Source organism: Lathamus discolor, chromosome 2 (genome assembly GCF_037157495.1).
Source record: "Lathamus discolor isolate bLatDis1 chromosome 2, bLatDis1.hap1, whole genome shotgun sequence".
Lineage (NCBI taxonomy): Eukaryota > Metazoa > Chordata > Aves > Psittaciformes > Psittacidae > Lathamus > Lathamus discolor.
Window position 1 is genome coordinate 27,856,577 of NC_088885.1, and position 21,315 is coordinate 27,877,891.

General features: G+C 43.3%; 1 protein-coding gene and 1 long non-coding RNA gene across 2 annotated transcripts; both read left to right on the forward strand.

Annotated features, from left to right (window-relative positions):
• The first annotated feature begins 625 nt into the window (after window positions 1-625).
• Window positions 626-3,953, forward strand: ARL4A (ADP ribosylation factor like GTPase 4A). Its single transcript, XM_065666229.1, has 2 exons — window positions 626-1,055; window positions 1,304-3,953. The coding sequence occupies exon 2, from the start codon at window positions 1,388-1,390 to the stop codon at window positions 1,988-1,990; it is 603 nt and encodes a 200-aa protein (XP_065522301.1). The 5' UTR covers window positions 626-1,055; window positions 1,304-1,387; the 3' UTR covers window positions 1,991-3,953.
• Window positions 3,954-13,230: 9,277 nt separating this feature from the next.
• Window positions 13,231-15,425, forward strand: LOC136009146 (uncharacterized). The gene is made up of 2 exons (XR_010610359.1): window positions 13,231-14,184; window positions 14,393-15,425. It is a non-coding gene; the product is annotated as an uncharacterized LOC136009146 (long non-coding RNA).
• The last annotated feature ends 5,890 nt before the right edge of the window (window positions 15,426-21,315 follow it).

Here is a 21,315-nt window from a genome sequence, read left to right on the forward strand (position 1 = left end):
CAAGGCAATTCATATTCCAGCAACAGTACGAACCGCACTGCAGCGACCCGACCTCCCCATCACCGAACAGCCCCACCGTACCCCCAACCCCAACGCCGCGGACCGGAGACGGCGGGGCCCCGCAAACACTGCCCGCCGCCGGTCACGTGGTCAGGGCCACCGCCTCGAGGCCCGTTGCCAGGCGACGGGAGGGCGCTCGGCTGCTACGGGAGCTGTCGGCGGATGGTGAGGAAGCTAGGCAACAGCAAAGCGAGCTGAGCGGCCCCGGCAGGTACCCCCGTGCCGCTCCGGGGACTGCCTGTACGGAGCGGTGGCCGGAGCAGGGCGTTGCCGCCGGCTCCCCCTCCCCGCGGGCTGTGCAGAGGCGAGGCCGGCCAGTGTACCCCCGGCAGGGGCGCAGGTGCGCTGTGAGCCGCGGCTGAGCAGTTTCGCAGGCCGCTAGGGGGCGGGGCTAGAGTGACAGCACCCTCACCCAATGGGCACAGGCGGGTCCGGCGAAGGGGCGGGGCGCCCAGGCCGGCAGGGCGCTGCCGTCCGCCCGTTGGAGCACGACGGCTTTCCCGGAGGGGGCCGTGTAACGCAGTGACTCCGCCCAGCAAGGCGGGAGTGGGGCCGCGCGGGGCGGAGTGAGGTGTCTCGGCCAGGCTGTGGGGCGCCCCGGCCGCTGCGGAGGCTGCGGCCCTTTGCCCGGCCTCAGCGCCCGGCTGAGGACGATAGAACCCGGGTTCTCCGGTGAGTGGCCTGTGCCGCCGGCCAATAGGCGAAAGGCAGCGCGTCCTCCTCCCCGCCCCCGCCACGCGGCGGAGCCAATGGGCGTCCGCGGGGCGGTGCCCGCGGGGCTAGGCGCGGGCTGGGAGGCGCCTTGCCGCCAGATGCGGGGGAGTCGTCGTGGTGCTGGTGGCAGGGGCACCGGCAGCAGCAGCAGCAGCACCGGCGGCAGCAGCAGCACCGGCAGCGGTTGTGGCGCGTGCGGCGGACGCGGCGCTCGGGTCATGGGGTCGCGAGCTGCCCTCGTCTTCCCGCGCTGAGGGACGCGCCCGCCGGCAGGGACAGCGGTAGGTGGTGAGGGGCGGCGGTGAGGGGTTGCAGGTGCCGGGCGAGTTTCAGCGTCGGCAGTGGCCGCCGCCGCGGGGCGGCAGAGCCCGCTGGGCCGGGAGGGGGACGTGTGTCGAGCCGCGTCGCGCTGCCTGCGGCCGCCTTGCCGGTTAGGGCGGCGGCGCTGGGCAGCGCTTTGCGGCCCCAAAAGCCCGGCTGTGGCGGAGAGGGACCGTCTGAAGGCTAACGTCGGTTGTGTCGTTGGCAGGATCTGAGCCTAGCGTGGCGGCCAGCGTAGTCGTGGGAGCCGGCCTCTGCTTGTGGCAGTCTGCTGTCACCTTCCCGTCTGGCAATGGGGAATGGACTCTCGGACCAGACGCCGATCCTCTCCAGCCTGCCTTCGTTCCAGAGCTTCCACATTGTCATCTTGGGACTGGACTCCGCTGGGAAGACGACTGTGCTCTACAGATTGCAGTTCAATGAGTTCGTCAACACTGTCCCCACGAAAGGATTTAACACGGAGAAAATCAAAGTGACGCTGGGCAACTCGAAAACGGTCACTTTCCACTTCTGGGATGTCGGCGGCCAGGAGAAGCTGAGGCCGCTGTGGAAGTCGTACACGAGGTGCACCGATGGCATTGTGTTTGTGGTGGACTCCGTCGATGTTGAGAGAATGGAGGAGGCTAAAACAGAACTTCATAAGATCACTAGGATATCCGAAAATCAAGGAGTGCCTGTCCTTATAATTGCTAACAAGCAGGACTTGAGGAACTCTCTCTCCCTTTCTGAAATCGAGAAGATGTTAGCGATGAGTGAGCTGAGTTCTTCAACACCCTGGCATTTGCAGCCCACCTGTGCAATCATTGGAGATGGACTCAAAGAAGGACTGGAGAAGCTACATGATATGATAATTAAGCGAAGGAAAATGCTGAGGCAACAGAAAAAGAAGAGATGAGTTCTATTTTGACATTTCTATTTTAGAGTAGTAACATAGTCAAAATTTGACATGAGACAGCTTCCAAACCCAGGCCTGCTTGTTTGGATGCTTTTAAGCTTAGTTACATTAAACAGTAAGTTGCACAGCTTTGCCGTGTGGAAGGCTGTGCCGTCATGGAACTTTTGTTGGTTTGGGTTTTCTTCTGTTTTGTGTTTTTTACACTAGTATCTTCTGAGTTTTCTGGCTCTGCATTATTTCAGAAGCCCTAATAGATGATGTAATACTATCAGGAAATGAATGGGTGGGTATATGTGACATGGATATCCAAATAGCCAAATAAAATGAGGGTTTTCTGCTTAGTGTTGTATTCATGTTTGAGGGTACCTGCTGCAAGCAATTTGCATTGAAGGTGTTCTGTGTTTTTAAACTTCTGATGCTCGTAAGTGGAGTGTTTAGGTGAACATTATACAGCTTTAAAAACATGTATGAAGCTAGTAAGCCATTCTTTCGAGAGGCTTTTTTTTTTTTTTTTTTACCTTGTTTGGGGATTTCTATGAAAGCTTGGCTACATGTGTAGGGTTGTGGTTTTGTTTTTGGTTTTTTTTTTTTTTGTTTGGGTTTTTTTTTGGCACTTTTTGAAATTGAATCATGTTCAGTTCAAATACTTGAAATTTTAAGTGCTGTGGATTCTTCAGCTGATAAAAGAATGACTTTCTGACAAGTAAAAAATGTAAACAACATGCTGGAGCATGAAAAAATGGTTTCCCAACATGTGGCATGTTTTTGGTATGTAAGGTCTTTATTTTTTTAGATGTAGCCATTCTTCATTATACAGTGCTAATCTGGTTTAAACTGTTACTCAAAATTAGTAATATATTTCTGAATGATGAGTATTATGGCCTCCTCCTAGCAAGTTAAAAGTAAATTAATTGCAGTAAAGGCACTATAAAGAACAACTCTGGCTGTTGTGGTTCTAACCAGTGCAGCATTCTTCACTCTACTAGTGACTTATTCTGGCCATGAAACAGAATTATAATGAAGTAAAGATGAAGTTAAAATTAGCAGAGCACATCTTGTATTTCCCCGAAATACCCCATTTGATTAAAGTGGTAATTGCTATGTCACTTTCAATGTATGCTTTTTTTTATTGTGACTCTTCAAGTATTTTGTGGTTAGGAATGTAATAATGCTTTATACACTCAAACATTTGACACTGCCGGGGGTGGGGGGAGGGAATGAGTGGGGAAAGAAGATTTTCAAGATAGGCCTGTGTTCTGCTTTAATTATGCTTTAAGCTGTTCTTGTTTACAGAGTGTGCAAACAGTGTTGACTGGGCAGGATAGTGCTTGATGGAAAAGGGAGGGTAGTTTTTCTTACTGGTACAGAGCTCTTTAGATACTTGGCTAGCAATTAAAAGGGCTAAAATAGAGCCTGGATTTTTAAGACGAACTTTTAGTGGTGCTGTAAAAATTCATCAGAATGTTAGATTCTCTTCAAACTTTTGTTGGAAATACCAGATGGAAAAAAAAAAGTAAAAACAAAAAAGCAAAATCTACTTCCTCCTCTTACTCAACCAGCAAAATAATTACGTTTTTCTTACCTGCTGCTGGGTATCAGGAGGATGACAGCTACAACCCTGAATGTCAATCAATGTAACTTAGATATGTTTTAAAATAAAAATCAAACTTTTTAACCAGCAGCTGTTGGTCCAGGAGGTAACCAAAAATGCACTTTAGTGTCTTCAATAACTGAAAGTGACAGCTGTTTTGGGTTGGTTTTTTTTTTCTTTTTTTTTTTTTTCCTTAAATTTTATGGCATCTTGGTCCTTTTTGAATAAACTGAAGTAGCTTCCAGTGGAGCTTTTGTATGTTGGTTATATATGTACCTGCACTGGTGACATTGTAAGTCACTTACTCAAGTAATGTCTATATTTATAGAAATGTGGATGACTTCTTAAACCTCAATAAACAATTCAAAACAAGCCTGCAGAGAGGTGTCTGACTTCCTGTGCTGCAGCAGTATGTTCTCACCTACCCCTGTGCACTGATTCCAGTAACAGTAAAACTTTTCTGTTGAAAACCAAAGTCTTGTGTGGTGAGGCTCGTAAGCATTACAGTATTGTAAACTGCAGTATCTCATTATAAACTTTAAATCAGTGGCATGTCTGTGTATTCACAGAAGAAACTAACCGCAGTGACTCCCTTCTGAAGTGATGGATCTTGCATAATTTGAATAATCTTTCATATAGCTGAACATACTTTGTGTCACATGCAATGTTGGGCATTTATCACATGTACTCACAGGTGGTACTTAAATTAGTATCTTCAGGCTCCTGTATCTGAAGCCATCTGAGGGATTCGCAAGTACTTAAGCCTTGGATAAATTTCCTCCTCAGATTTTCTGGCAATGAGCAGAATGTGACAAGAAACATGGAAGCTTCTAATTAGTTTCAGGACCTGAATGCAGACAAGACAAGCTTCATTTAGCCTGCAACCCAAAACTGCTGAGTTTGAACATGAATATCCAAACCTATCTCTGAAAAACTGGATGTTTTCATTTCTATTTATGTAACATAGCACATGAAAATGCAGGTTACTAACAGTCTTGAGAAAAAGCTTCATTAGCGATGCTGAGCCCTATGAATTTGGGGTATAATTGATATAACCTGGCTAACATTTTCCTTCCTATTGGATGTACAGAACTACTAGCTTTAGGAAGGTGAGATGGCAGGCTGGCTTTTTGTACCCAGTAAACAAACTGTGTAATACAAATCAATAACTTCATTATGAGTATTCATCAGACTTCTATGGGGAAGAGTTGAAAAAGCATCCTGCTTTAAAAAGTCAGCTGTGTTTTGTTGTGCATATTACCCATGTTAGTGTTTGTCTGGTGACAGGCTGCCTAAACTCTTCTATATAAAAAATTCAGATGACTGATTTTTAAATACAAAGTCTTGACTGGTCTGTACTCTAGTACTCTGGAGGAAGAAGTGAGATAAGGTGGAGAGCAGTGTTTCTAAAATATTATGGTTGTTATCATGTTTAATACTGACTTGGAAATAGAAAACTTATGAGTGGAGGATAAGTTTTATGTTCAAGTTGTACCTTTGTCTGTACTAGAACTTTTTTGCTGGAATATTACAGTAGCTTTTCTGAGTAAAATATACAAACGTAGCAGTACCTCCAAAAAGATGTTCTGTATTAATATGACAAAGTCTTCAACTATCAACAAAATGGTGACTGCAGTAGAGCATTTGATATCTTGGCTGATCAAGTTTCTGCTGGCGTATGCTGTCAGCATGAGATCAATTTCTTCCGTACGATGAATTGACAGATTCTGGCCTAAATACTGGTATGTGTAAGAAAACCTTCAGAGGATCTGAATAAGGAGGTGTAATTTTGTAACAATGCTGGAGTTACACAACTTAAAATTTGAAACATGTTTTGCTAGAATGGGCTATAAATGATGCTCTGTTTCAAGGCACTTGGTAAGTTAAATATCTTAAAATGCTTCTAATTGAAGGAGGTACAGAATTGCATTTAAAGTGGTGCAGCACTGTTGAACAATCCACAAAGTCTTGTAACCTTATCAGTGTTGTCTTAGCTTACGAAAGTCAGTATGGCGTTGCCTCAGCTGTTCATGCACATGCAGTCGTTTAAGGTTAACCAACCTTCAGAATCTGGTCTCTCTTTTCTAGCTGTGTAGCTGTGTGCTACCTTGTGACCAGTTCAGCTAGAAAAAGTACTATAGGATGGTGAGACTCCTTCAGGTTGTCGGCATCAGTTTCAAGTTGTGTTGCACTGAATGTTCATTTACATTTGGTTTTCAGACAGATGATAGGTGAAACCTTTCTCTCCTCAAATTTTCATGTCTTACTGAGACAGGATTGATCCTTTCTGTGGGCAGCAGTACCCACAGCCAGTCCATGGTTCCCAGCCTGACTTAGGTCCTTCTGTACCACCTTGCACAGCATCTTGGTCTTGCAGGAGTTTATTCCATGGGATGGGTCATCAAGAAGCAGAAAGCAGGCTGGTGGGGGCTAGCTAAGCCAGGCTGGACCCCAAAAGGTCTGCCTTCTGGGGGGTTATCTGCATCTTGGATCATTTGTTTACAAATAGCAGGGTGCTAATTGGTGCCGGGGTGAAACTTTTTGTTGAGAGCTGAGTGTCATTCTTGGCATCTGAGGAGGATTTAGATACTGGATTGATGCTAAGAGAGAAGGACTTGGTAAGGTAGAATGTGGCAAGCCTAGGCAATCTGCATATGCTATGCAGGCGCTGATGGTAGTATGCAGTATTTATTCAGCTGTGCAGGTTGCAATGCATGAAGGCTAGGTAATGTGCTTATAATGCTGTCTTCACCTCTTCTGAGAGAGAAAGCTAGGCACGCATCAGTCTTTTGGATCAGTGTTTGTACTTTACTGGTGGGCAATTCATCTTTTGAGAGGGTCACAGCTTACAGCCCCGCTGATAGCCTTACAGCTTTGTGTTCCTGAGCCAGAACAACCCTTGTTGCTGCTGGAAGGGATGTGTAGTAGGTAGCTGTGAATCGGCATCATCTCTTGCTTATCTAGTCTGAGAGATGACGAAAGCATTTTATTATTTTTTGAATCCTGACTGACACAGGTATGTGAAGGCCTCCCCCCAGCTCACGTTGCTCTGCAGGCTGTCATTATTTTTAGGAGCAGAGTAAGACTGCAGAGCTTTGTGGATAAACTGTTGCGTGTGTTTTTTAAACTGAGGGGAAATACACAGCCTGACTTGGCAGCAGGTTGATGCCTAGGGTTGTCCTATGGACTCCCACAGATGTCCTAACCATACAGGAGCAAAATAAAGGGCTGATACACAGCTGGTACCTTGCCGTTCTGTAAAGCATTAGTCAGTCTTCTTAAACCAGATGTAAAGAAGCGAAATTGCAGTTTCAAAGACCTAGCTGAAAAAAGTCCCAAGCAGCAAATTAAGAGCTTGTGTTTCCTCCTTGGCAGTGCCCTGTTTTATTGGGGCTGGCTGTGAGTGATCTGAGGCACCTGAGTGGTGAGGCACCTGGACAATGCTGCTGGCTTGCCGTGGGGCCTGGCAAAGGGCAGTCATCAAGTACTCACATAATGATTTTATTCAAAGGCAAACCCAAAATCTAAGGATAAAAAATAGGCAGGGGGGCCAGACAGTGCTTGCAAACAGCTCAGGAAAATAAGAGATGATAATCCCTGGGCTGTGAAGATTGTGGCTTCTTAGTTCTAGCTATATTTGCACAGCTGCTCCACCAGAATCAAGAGCTGAAGATGATGGAATAGTTAGAAAAGAGAAGGTCGAATATGGTTGTTGGCTGTGGGGTGTATAGAGGGAGAGAGGATTTGAAACTGTTGGGTTTTCCTACCTTTTCAAGACACATTGAGCCCTAAGGGAAACAGATAAGCTTCTAGGCTGCTTGATTGGTTTAAAATATTTATTGTTTTTTGCACTGTAGTTTTCCTATTGCTGAAATGAAACAATACCTCACTTAAGAAAGCCACCTAATCACTGCATTAATCACTGACAAAGGATAAGGTTAGCACGGGTGTTGAGCCTTGTTAAACGTGCTGAGGGCTCCTGGCTGGCTCGCAAGCTGCTGTATTTCAAGGTCTTCTCTAAAAATAGCAGAATGGTGAAATTTAGGTCAGGTGAGGTAAAGGTGTGAAGCCTGATACCTCAGCCACTAGACACAGTCGAGAGGTACCCCCAACCCGGTAACTGCTTATCTTCTGTTACCACTTTATGAATGATAAAAAAGAATAATTTCCTTTGGAGCATAACATTTGCATCCCTTTCCTATTTCAATGCCTTTTGCCCTGAGAGCTTTAACAGGCTTTTTATCAGAACATCACCGAGTTGGGTATTGTAAGGATGAGTTTGTGAGTGAAGAATGTCAGGAACAGTGTTCACCTTTGCTGCAGTGACTTGGTTAGCCAAGACTGGTCTTTTTGTAAAGCTGGTTTTAACACGGACAAAAAGGACCTAAACCAGGGAAACCTTTTAAAAATATCTTCTTGTTTCTAACATTAGCTGAACTCCATTGGTCTTGTAATTATTGGATGCTGTTGTAGGCATGGGCTGATGCAGGAGGGGTTTTTGACACCAGTTGCATCATGATTGTTAAGAGGCCTTCAGACATTTACAGACTATGCGTGTAAGGTCTCTGCAGTAAAGCTTACTGAATTTATATATCCACGATGTAACTTTTTAGCTGTCTTTTTGAGGAGTTCCTGTGGGTCACACAGGAAAGACACTTGATTCTTTGTGAAACATAGATTAACATGTCAATGTCTCTGTAAACACAGTTTATTCCTGTTTGGTTTCTGGTATAAGTGATACAGTAAAAAGGCAATCTACAGATTATTAGTAGTACTATTTCCCTTGAACTCCAGCTATTAAGTTTCTATTTGAATCAGATATATATATTCAATTTTTCTTGATTGTACTGTATTTTATACAGTATCCTGTATAAAATGATTAAGATCAGCCTCCCTGATCTTAATTAGCATTGAAAATTGACTTACACATTTAAAGTCGCTGTAATTCAGCTGTAATCAGTCATGTTACACAGGAGACAAATGGGATTCATGAACTGAGCCCACACTGATGCTTTTTGACAGATCTCCTATTGCCACATCAATACACATCCCTTGCTGTGTGCACTGGTACCAGCAAACTATATTTCTATATGGTTCAGCAACTGTATTTCTGCCACTCTGTCATATAACTTGCTTATACACAGTATTTGCTTATGTCCTGCTATTGTTGTAATCATGATAGGGAACTGTTGGAAAATACTCTGTACAGAGACTCAGCTTTACACTGCAACTATAAAACAAATACATCCAACCACATAATTTAAAGTACTGGAGTTAATGCTGAAAGCTGGAAGTTTAAGACTGCAGATTGGTATATCCAGCCCAGCTACTGAAGGCTGGTCATTTTATTCCTGAAGTCTCTTCATCTGTGTGTAAAGCAAGAATCTCACAGTTGCTCTTACATTTAAAGTCATGCTTAGAAGTGCTGTGAGATATTAAGATAGTACAGTAATATCCAGTATAATGGAAAATATTGCAAGGATTGTAACAGTAATCTGAATGTTTTGATTGACTTGTAACACATTTGTGTTCGTTAGGCATCAAGAAACTGTACCATTTGAAAAGTAATGTATTTGAGAGTTTAAAAATACAAGTTCAATTTACTGTATTATTTTTGTCTGCATGAGCTTCAGCTTCACAGAAAACAACAGTATTACCATAGTTGAAAATAATAATTTATTTAATATTCATCAGTGAATAAATAAGCTGGATCATTCGATGATTACCTGATTATCTTTATTATTATTATTTTGCATTTGACCATATCTACTAAGCAAAAGCAGTCAAAATGATTTGGTTTTATGTTTGATTTAAATCGGGATAAATGGTATTGCAAAGGAGACATATGAAAGTTTCTAAGTAAAGGTGATTTGCAAAGACCTTGAGGTAAAATTACACATTATCTTAAAATAAGCTTTTATTTGGAATAGTAACAAAAATGGCTGTAAATCCCTTTGAAAAGATAGTTTTATTTTATATAGTACAGTGAGAGGAGTATGTTAGAGTGATTACAGACCTCAGGATTCAGAGGGTCTCCTGTTCTCACTGCCTTTCTTGGCTGTAATGAATCAGTCTGCACAGGATGTGGCTGCTAACAGATGATAATGCAAAGTGAAGGGCTGGGCCATGAAAAGCCCCAGGGTGGCTCAGCGTGGTGCTGAGTTCTCACGAAGAGCTGATTGCTTTCCAAAAATAAGAACAGGAACTAGGGCAGATAATCCATGTAAACTGCACTTTCCACCCTTACACATTCACAACAATTTATTATTTTCAGCATTATGGAGCTTTACATGTTGATTACATATATAACCCACCTAGGCACACACACACCTACCTACGCACACTTTTGTATTCTTGCAAACCCTGTTTGCAAGAATTTCTCTGGGATCCTGTTTTGTGGGTGTAACTTGTGAATTTATAAATAGATTCATGGTTTCGTATCATTTAAGCCCAAATGTGACTGCACACATGGCAGCACTAGAAATACAATCTTTGAAATAATTTCCTCTGGTTTAAATCTTTAGTTTTATTAGGATAAGGTAATCTGGGCTGTTCACACTGCATATGAACCATGCTGTTGTGGTGGCATTACAACTACTCAAGAGTTCAGGTTGTGTCAGCACTTCCTTTTATAAATATAAATCCTTCTTTCAGAAGCTTAATAACCTAGTAAGCCTTGAAATTTCACACTTGTCTGAAACTTGGCACACAGTCTTAATTTAGCCTTTCACCACATTAAATAAAAATACATATTAGAGAGGACTGTAAGTAAACAAAAATTAAGCTTATTGTGTTTTGCTGCCTTTTCCATCTCCATGTTAATTTTGTTTATTGAAATGAAATGGTAAGAACTCAGAGTTCCAAAGGGAAACTTTTGACAGCTTTTTGCTTTAGTTGAAAGTTGCAATCATTAACATTTGCAAGTCAGACCTGCACACATCACACAAACTTGCAGAGCTCACTCACAGTGAAATTCGCTCATCAGTGTCAGTAGAGTTATTCCTATGCAGTTACAGCTGTAGAGCTGGATGTGTACAGAGAACAGAAACGTGAACATCTTTCCTTAGTTTCTTTAATATGTAATTTCAAGTCCTCTCATTCATTAAGTCCATTGTCCCAACAGTGGTGATGTGTAGAAAAAATCAAATGCTGGGTTTTCTCTGTCTTGTGGAAAAGCCCATGCTTGTAAAATTTCCAGGCTGTTTCCTAACCCATCAAAAGAATACAAATGGGAGAAGGCTCTAGTCTCTTCTACAGAGTGCTGAATCTTTTGATGTTTGCTCACCCCATCTAGATAACTCTGTTATTATCCTGAGGGTTATGAAGGGCTTAGCTTGCCTGAACATAGTATCTTCTTGCATAGAATCATAGAACAGTTAGGGTTGGAAAGGACCTTAAGATCATCTAGTTCCAACCCCCCAGCCATGGACAGGGACACCTCACACTAAACCATCCCACCCAAGGCTTTGTCCAACCTGGCCTTGAACAGACAAGGATGGAGCATTCACAACCTCCCTGGGGAACCCATTCCAGTGCCTCACCACCCTAACAGGAAAGAATTTCTTCCTTATATCCAATTTAAACTTCCCCTGTTTAAGTTTGAACCCGTTACCCCTTGTCCTGTCACTAGAGTCCCTGATGAAGAGTCCCTCCCCAGCATCCCTATAGCCCTCCTTCAGATACTGGAAGGCTGCTATGAGGTCTCCACGCAGCCTTCTCTTCTCCAGGCTGAACAGCCCCAACTTCCTCAGCCTGTCTTCATACGGGAGGTGCTCCAGTCCCCTGATCATCCTCGTGGCCCTCCTCTGGACTTGTTCCAGGAGTTCCATGTCCTTTTTATGTTGAGGACACCAGAACTGCACACAATACTCCAGGTGAGGTCTCACAAGAGCAGAGTAGAGGGGCAGGATCACCTCCTTCGACCTGCTGGTCACGCTCCTTTTGATGCAGCCCAGGATATGGTTGGCTTTCTGGGCTGCAAGCATGCACTGAAGCCGGCTCATGCTCATTTTCTCATCAACCAGCACCCCCAAGTCCTTCTCCACAGGGCTGCTCTGAATCTCTTCTCTGCCCAACCTGTAGCTGTGCCTGGGATTGCTCCGACCCAGGTGTAGGACCTTGCACTTGGTATGGTTGAACTTCATCAGGTTGGCATCAGCCCACCTCACAAGCGTGTCAAGGTCCCTCTGGATGGCATCCCTTCCCTCCAGTGTATCAACCGGACCACACAGCTTGGTGTCATCGGCAAACTTGCTGAGGGCACACTCAATCCCACTGTCCATGTCACCGACAAAGATGTTAAACAAGACGGGTCCCAACACCAATCCCTGAGGGACACCACTCGTTAGTGGTCTCCAGACGGACATTGATCCATTGACCACAACTCTTTGTGTGCGGCCATTCAGCCAGTTCTTTATCCACCGAGTGTTCCATCCATGAAATTGATACCTCTCCAATTTAGAGACAAAGATGTTGTGTGGGACAGTGTCGAACCCTTTGCACAAGTCCAGGTAGATGACATCAACTGCTCTACCCCTGTCCATCAGTTCTGTAGCCCCATCATAGAAGGCCACCAAATTGGTCAGACAGGATTTCCCCTTAGTGAAGCCATGCTGGCTGTCACCAAGCACCTTGTTGTTTTTCATGTGCCTTAGCATGCCATCCAGGAGAATGTGCTCCAAGATTTTGCCAGGCACAGAGGTGAGACTGACTGGTCTGTAATTCCCCGGGTCCTCCATTTTCCCCTTCTTGAAAATGGGGGTTATATTTCCCTTTTTCCAGTCGTCGGGAACTTCACCTGACTGCCATGATTTTTCAAATATGATGGACAGCGGCTTAGCAACTTCATTCGCCAGCTCCTTCAGTACCTGCAGATGGATTTCATCAGGTCCCATGGACTTGTGCACATTCAGGTTTTTAAGATGGTCTCAAACCAGATCCTCTCCTACAGTGGGCCTAGGGTCTTGATTCTCACAAATGCATAGAAAAGCATTTTTTCTTAAAGGTAGAACTAATTTAGGGATCCTGTATTAACAATGGCTTTAGTCTGACCTAAATCATTTCTGGCTTTTTCTTTAAGCCTCTGCACAGGGGATGTAGAATCCGACTCTTTGAATCTGCAATATTTTATCCTCCCTCTGCGTTCAGTTTTAGCTGCAAGAACATGCCTGCACAAAGCCGCTCTTGAACGTCCTTACCAGAGAGTGTTGATCTGCTCAGAAGACTAGACATGCTCTTTACTCTTGCTTCATCCAGTCAGTTTTATAGAGAGCACAAACCCTACATAGTCAAAAAAAACCCCAAACCAAAACCCAACACTTCTTTCTTTCCTTCCTCCTCTCTTCCTTTCAAATAGCAACTCTCACTTTCAGTGGGAGGGCTGCAATTATCTATTATGCGCTGGAAAATCTTTACCCACTTCAAGAGCTATGGGTCACATTTAGAGTACCCTTCCCCTCCACTTGATTTCCTTTTATTATTTACCTCCCTAAGGCAAACTTAGAACATCCATAATGCCACACCCCCCACCCCACCCCACCCCCCCCCCCGAAGTGGTGCTGTGGATTTTCAGTATAATACAGGCACAATGGTCAGGATTCATTTACCTAATATTAGATCTCTAAGCATTAGGCATTCTTGTCTGATATATGCATCTCTACATCTTTGTACAGTTCATGGAAAGAAACATGTTTGACTAGGGTATGATTCAACTTAGGTCAGGAGGGGTGTCTAAGGCAGGACAGATAAATTGCCCTGTGATGTGCTTATTTTTCTCTCTGCTCTATAGAAAGCATAAGTTGATTAACTCAAACATAGACACCTGCCTTTTACACCAACTGTCTATATTTATATCCTAAGTGATAGCCCCAAAACTGTGGTAGCTACTCTGCCGCAAAATGCAGGTGTCTGCCATTTGAAATCTGTGTCAATCTACAGCAGCTGAGAGTCTCTTGCAGTGCTTTTCATTAGCAAAGCCACCCCAGGGCTTTAGGGTGTTGATCAATGACCATACCGTTCATAGAAGGAAAATATAAAGGCCTGTATATTAAATAATAGGTATTAAAAGAAGTTGAACGCTTTTACTATACAGTCAACTCCACGTTTCAGAATCCTGATATTCTTGCTAGAGAAATCAGTAAACCAAATTACTTCCTCTTACAATGTTTTATGGCTCAGTGAAACCACTTGTGTATGCAAAGGCAGCTTTTTCATTGAATTCAGTGGGAGCTAGATAGATAAGGCTGTAGAATTGTGCAACAAAACTGCCATCTATAACAGTTTTTACATATCAAACTTTTGCCTTTTTTTTTTTTTTATGTAAGTAAATCCTCACCTACTCATTGACACTGTAACTGAGTCTAGAAACACCTGTTCTGGCTTCTGTGTGTGTGGGGAGTTCCAACCACTGTGGTGTAACTACAGAAAAGGCTACCAGCAAGCAGGCTGAAATTGTTCCAGGATGAGAGGGATTGGTTAAAGAAAGTTTTTCAGCTGGAATTGAGGGGTGACTTGGGCAGAAAACCAAGATGTGAATAAGGACCTCTGTAAGCAAAGGAGCTAATGAACTGCTTGGGTGTCTTCAGGTTTTCTTTTGTCTAACAAGGTATGAGAAAATTATAGTCTTTCTGATAAGAAAGCCCCTAACTTAGGAAGGGGTATGAAAAGGGGTCTTCCCTTGTCCTTATCTTGTGCAAATTTTAATAATTTAATACTTTTTTAAGTATCTGTTGTGGTCAAACCTTTTGTTGGTTAAAGAGTTCAAAAGCCACTACAGTCAATGCTCTAAAATTACATACAATGTATTTCTCTAGGAAGCCAAGCTGAAATGCTGGGACATGTAAAGGAAGGAAGAGACCTAGAATGCAGAGAGGTTAGGATATGGTGCTATGAGCCTTGGTGTTTACTGAATGACAAAACTGAGCATGATGTGCACTTCTGTAGTCTTGGGGAAAAGTGCGAGACTGATTTGTTGAGATACTGTTTGATCTTAAAGCCAGTGTGCAGACTTAGTGAGAGATCTGCATCCTCTGTATAACCATATCGTCATGTGAAAGCACAGTACGGGTGTACCTCCTGAAGGCTTGTTATCTCTGATGTGAGACCAGGTGCTGTGACGTCCTATCAGTTATCTCCAGTGAGAAAATAACTGTGCATAGACTCCAAAGCAGATATTATCTGTTTCTGCAAACATCCTGTTCACTCTGTGAATTGTCTGGATTAAACCAGGGTTGTGAAGACATCCAAGCTGGAACTGAGACTGCTGCTCAAAAGCTGCACTGTGCCTGTTTGCTTTCTTTCTTTAGATGGAAAGCATTTTCCTACTGCTTCTCAGGCCTCTGGCAGTGAATTAATAATGCATAACATAGTGCAAACAAACACTTAAAAGTGCTGATTTTGAGGGGATTCAAAGTTTTCAATCCTGAAGAAGATGAGAGTGGTGCAAGGGTATGATCCTGCGAGGACTAGATGACCAACGGCTATATCTGGATGTTTGGGGCAGAGTGGTTCAGGAGTTTCCATGCTCCTGGGGTGGGAACCTGGCAAGCATTCATCTCCTTTTTAATGTGTGTAGTAATGCTGTTTGGGTTATTGATTTTTAATTATCTTATTTTTAAGCCTGCTGTGACTATTATTGCACAATGAAATGTAGAGATGTATGAACAGAGACTTAAACAAAAACCAAAAATGCAGTCTGTAAGAAAATACAATGTTTGGAAGCTATTATTAAAAAGCTATTGAACATGGCTGTAAACACTATTTGGGAAGTGACTAGTTAAACTTAATTATAGAAACTTTTCTTGTATCTGTTTTTTTGGCCCTAATAAATGCCTTCTCATAAACAAACTTCAGTCAACAAGTGACTTCAGGTTTTGTTTGCTAATAGTAATACTTCATAGGGTGGTGTGTGTGGTTTTATGCGTTTGGTTTTTGGGGGTCTTATTTGGTGCAAAGTGAACTACACTGGTAGTCTCCTTCCATCAAGCTGTTCAGTTCAGTGGCCTTCAGCAGTAAAGCCCTTAGGATACCCACTGGCACATGGCTGGTGAACAAGGCCACAAACATGGGAGAGCTCCTTTTACTTAGCGTGCTAAGTTGATGTAAGTACTAGGTTACTTTCGTCACAAAGCCACAGTTTCTGTGCTAGCAGCTGAGAACCTTCTTTCAACAAGCTCTAGCAGCTCTAGGCTCACTTGGGCTCTGGCTGTCTGCCTTAGCCAGCTTGGTGGTGAGAATCTCTAGAACAGTGTGTTTTCTATGCACTAAAAAGCTCTTACAGTGCCAATAGCAATTCAGTGTGAATGGGGATCCAACATATGTATTTCTGCCTTCTATACCCCAGACTCCTGTCCCTGCAGCGTTGGTGTTGGACTCCATGTTTCCATCTGTGTCCTGTACTGTGATCCTAAAAAGGTCATTTAAATCCTGATGTGCATCAAATAATCATGTATCCAAGCAGACTGCTGAATTTTCTTCCTCTTTCTTGCATCTGAAAGAGCTCAGAACACCGAGGGTATTGTAGTAACCTTGCCACTCTTCCATAAGGAATAGAAAAATGGGATAGGCTCTCTTGAGAAATATTTTGATAGAGAGGCTAATGACTAATTTGTTGTTACTGTGTTTGAAGAGCCCTTTGCTGCATTTCTTTGGTCAGCTGTCAGTGGCATGTAAAGCTGGAAGCTGTCAGTGTTGGTGTCTCTGAGCCTGCAGAGCAATGGCATCCACATTTCCTTCTCTGTCTGACCAGCCGGAGGCTTCGTCTGACATCTGAAATGACCTCTGGGCTCTGAAATGTGCTGTACTGCTCATAAAATCTCTCCTGGGGAAAGCAATTGAAGTCACTCTGATATAGGATATTGTATAACCAAAGGAGTTGAACAGAGTAGTATTTCTGTCTCTCTGAAGGGCTTCTGGTGGAGTGGTTATCGCTGCCAGTGGTAGGTGCAGATGACTACCTTTCTGTGCACCGTGGTTCCCTGCTTCAGATTGCACTGGTTTGGTGAAATTAACTGTCTTTTGCTGCAGTTGGCACGGAAAAGAGCAGTGAATGTCTCTGAAGTTTTCTATTTGGATACTTCCATTGGTGACTCTCAGGCTGCTAGGTGTTTGGAGAGGCTCTTGGATACATACAGGTGTATGCTGTCCTGCAGGGAAAAGGAGCACAAAGCAGGGGGAGCAGAGACTCTCAGGAAGCTCCAGCCACTGGGTGACTGGACTGGAGGTGCTGCCCTGTCCCAGGGTATATCCCAGTAACAGCAGTGTCACCAGGCTCTCCTGCCTTCCATCCCTTCAGCAAGGCCTTGGGTCTCCTGGCAGTCCTGTGCCAACACATCCAGTGTGCAGCTTCGGTATGCAGTCACATGCAGTGGCTCTGAAGTTCAAAGTCCTCTGCTCCTGTAGAGTAATTGTGCCTTGGGAGGGGTGGGAGAACCCAGCCTGGATACTTGGTCCTTGGCAGTTTTATCTTGACAGCCTGATGAGTGTGAGTGGCTATGACAAGCTGGGGATGAGGTGGCTGTCTTGTGTAATGCTTCTGCCCTGCCTTGGTAGGCAGGGCTGGGGACTAGCTCCATGCAGATTTTACTCTGGGGATGTTTGCGAACCAGAATCACTTTTGCTTGTCCTTGCTGCCTGTTCAAGGCATGTTGGTGGTGTCTATTCCAGGCAGTACATACGTGATGCCTTCTCTTAGTGCTCTGAGAGAATACAGCACTATTTCTGTGTTTACCTGGTCCTGTTATGGTGAAGTCCTTCAGTGTCTCCTCTTAGAAATTGTTTTGTGGCTTCCAAGTATTAACAACTTCTAAATTTCTTTGCTGCGGTAAAGCAAAAGGGATATAATCAAGTGGAGTGCTGCCTCTCCCAGGGGAATGTTGTCTGGATAAAGGCTTTTGTGTAACTCAAGTTTTCATTCTTTTGAGATTGTTATTCCCAGTATTAGTGTTTTCTTATCAGTTTTTTTTTAAACTGACTTGGGGTGTGTTTGTTCAACCTTTGGATTGTGGACTATCTATTATTAAGCCGTGTTCCAATATTAAGGCTGGCTTTAAGTGGGATCTCTGAATCCTATGTATTGATAAGACAGAAGAATTTGAACACTTTTTAAAAGGTAGGTATCTTTATGGTATGAAGCATTCAGCAAAAATGTTGCCTTGCACCCTGTAGTTGTGCTGGCATAGTTGCCTGTGCAGCTGTGTTATGGCTCTTAGAGTGAGCTGATCTGGCTTCAGTAAAATCTCTGGGTTATCTTCCCAGTTTATCAGTTCAGTCTGCAGCTCACTAGACTAATAAGCCAGCACAACTGGAGTGGGGGCCATGCAGAGGTTCAAAAGATGGGGCTGAACAGTGGCAATACCTCAAAGCAGTTCTATTGCTGCTGAAGAATTCTGGATCATGGATTAGAGCCTTGATGTTTACTAAGTAGTAACAACATGCACAAAATGTAATTCAATAAAATGTACTTTGTTTTGAAAAGCTGCAAAAAATATTACAGATGTGAAAGGATTCCTAGATAGCTGTCATTGGTCTCACTGTCTGCCACCACCAAAATACAGGCCTGAAATTGCTTTAGGCGGAAGAAAGAGGTGAACCTCAGTTCTTAAGTGTCTGCCTGAATCTACAAAGGTTTCTTGTGATTGCTGGTTTGATACTTCCTAACACACATTCACTTCTGTTATATCACTGTACTGATGTACAGTATAAATGTACTGATGGCATTTTTTTTTCAGTCTCAAAGCAGAGATTCTAAGTTTCTAAACATTTTGTAAGTATGCAATTTCTACACTTATTTATTTGTGATTCATGCTCTGATTCACTGATGAAAATACAAACTTTGTTTCTGCAGAACAGGAATTTTTGTAGGTTATAATGTTACAAGCCTGCTTTAAGCTTCAAAACAGCTACCTGGAAAGGAAAAAGTTAAATTGGAGAGTGAAAACTCTTACTATGTTAGATAATTTCTGAGGTACTGGAGGGTATGTGAGATCAACTGGAAGATGTGATGGCTATTGGAGTTGGAAAATGTGGGTTTTTTTTCATGATGTGTTTGGTTTGTGGGGGTTTTGTGTAATGGGCTTTTTTGGTGGTGGCTCAGGACTAGGAATTGTCTATTCTGAGAGTACTACTATAGTACCTCAGCCTGCTTGACCATTTCTTGATACGATGTGTAAGAAAGGCAGGCCTTGAAGAAGCATAGGTACCATGAAGATCCTTGATCTCTTCTTGTTCCTCCTACCAATGATGTGTGTGAGGGGGGGAAATGATACCTTAGAAATGTCATCCTTGTTTAAGTAATTCCTAGGTACCTTATCTTTAACCTTTGGTTCTTCAATTAGTGTGGTGTTGTTCAACATACAAAATACCTGACTTGTAATATTATTACCAAAATATTAATACATTTATATTATGCAATATGGCATCTTAAAATCTGATGTGAAATTAATTGTCTTCAAACTTCATTTTCGGTTTCTGAAATGATATTGTTCACTGACAGCTTCTCAAATCATCTTGGTCAACTACATTCTTGGCTAGAGAATTGTAGGTACGTATGAAAGCTTGTGATAATGAAGTAAACGTCACTTTTACTTCCAGTTTCATTATGGTTTTGAAATGAATGTTTGAAGTGGCATTATTTGGTTGGCTCAAATGCTGTTTATTTTCACTTCAGAAGGAGGTGAGCCGTATCTTCTTTTGAGATAGATATAACTAACTCTTTAAAAGACACAATAATAGCAGAGTTGGCTTACTGTCAGTCTGTCAAATTCTTAGATTAGTGATCAGATTACCTAATAACACTAGGCAGGAGGATGCAGTCGATCTCCCCTGACACAACAGCCTTGTCATTCCCTCCCTTCCTCTGCCAGGCAAGCAGCCCATGAGGCAAGGGGCAGCAGTGACTACTCCTGCAGCTGAGAAATACCTGCGTACTGGAAGGCCACTGAATCTGGGCTTCCAGACAGGCCAAAGAGCTGCCTGCAAGGTGCCATTTCCTGCAAGGTCCCTTGAAGGGTTTGGGTGTCCTCCCTACAGTGTTAGGAGGTGCTCTGGAAGAGAGCATCTGTCCACCTCGCTGGACACCTCTGACTGATGGGAACTGATGACTCACTGCTGAGGTATCTCCAGCTCTGGTGACTATGTAAACTGGAAAACAATTACACAGATGAGCTCCCTCTTTCATGATAAACAACCTCTCACTTCCCGCGTGTGGATTTATTAGGGTTAGGAGCGGGGTGTGTGCACTTAAGGAAGTTCCAGCCTCTTCTTCACTTCTTTCTAAATTAACACCTTGTTGTGACAGCACTAGGAGCTTGGGCTGTCCCTGATGGATGCTGCAGGTTCCCCAGCCTCCCTGGCAGTGCTGCCAGCTAGGGAAGTGCAGGCAGGCCACAGCATCCCCCTTCCCCTGCTTAGCCGGACCCAGCTTGAGGCTCAGCCCCTTTCCTCCTGTGGTGCTGCTTGCGTCAGGCTGGAAACCTGGGCTTACATGTAGAGAATAGCAATAATGTATTCACTGTTTAATAAATACAAATAATCACAACTTGTATTTGGTCCCTCATAGCCTTTTGTCCAGCCTTGTTTTGCATACATTTACTTAGACAAAAATACAGATTATGACATTCTGAAGTATTTTCTAAAGTGAAAACAGTCTTAACTGAGGGATGTGACTTGCCCTTAAGTCTGTTCAACTTCATTGTGATTTCTGTGTCTCTCTGGGTACTGAAATGACAAAAGATCTTGGAATGACTGAAAACAAGCCTGCTGAGTTTTGAAATATAATAATAAAACCCGGTGTGATTCTCTTTATCCTAATTGTCATGTACAGGCAAATATCTTACAGTTCAGCTGAGCTATGTACCACTTAGTCAGCTATTGTGTTAGGTAATTGTTTTCTCTGTCACACTTCATAAATTGGGTATTTACCCTCAATATAATTAATTAATAGGTGACATCATCTTGTTATACATGTGAGCAGCATGTCTTAAGCACATCAATAAAAATGGTGAAGCCTTCTATGTAGATCACTATAAAGTATTGAACTTAGGATAGTATAACGCTATCTGTTAATTGTTTGGTAACTCCTTAGTATAATGAAACATTCATATATACTTTGTGAGGCATCATCTTTTCTTCAAAGTGCTCAACTTCCTGAAGGAGAATTTAATAATAGTAAAACATATGTACAGAATTTCTAGGAGCATTCCAGTTGCCAACAACTATATTCAGGCTTATCATGACCAAGTACTTGGTGCCCACTCAGACCACACTTGCACATTAAAAAGATGCAGTACCCACTTTAGGATTTACAGATGACTTTGCTAGACTTGAAATTAGTGGGAGGGCATTGAGGAAAGCCAGGGATAGCTGGAGGAAAGAACAAAGGCTACACATGCATGGTTGTGTGGCTTACGTCACTTTAAGTAAACAGGGCGGTTCTGCTAAGCCTTATGACTTTGTAGTTGTAAGGATACGTGCCTCTTGTACCATGCCAAATCATCCCACTGACTTGCTCTCCATCTACCTGTCATCTTGCCAGAAAACAATGTGTAGATTGTGAAGTGGGGATAAGATCAAATGTAAGGCATCAGTACTGCCTTTGGGAATACTTCCCTTGCTGCTTCTCGTGGGAGACTCATGTGCTTGCTGTCCCCAGCTGCTAGTCTTACCATTGCACTGCTAGTATTTCATACACCTGTGTTTTTTGTAACCTTTTCTGCAGCAATCATTCTTTGGTGGGGGG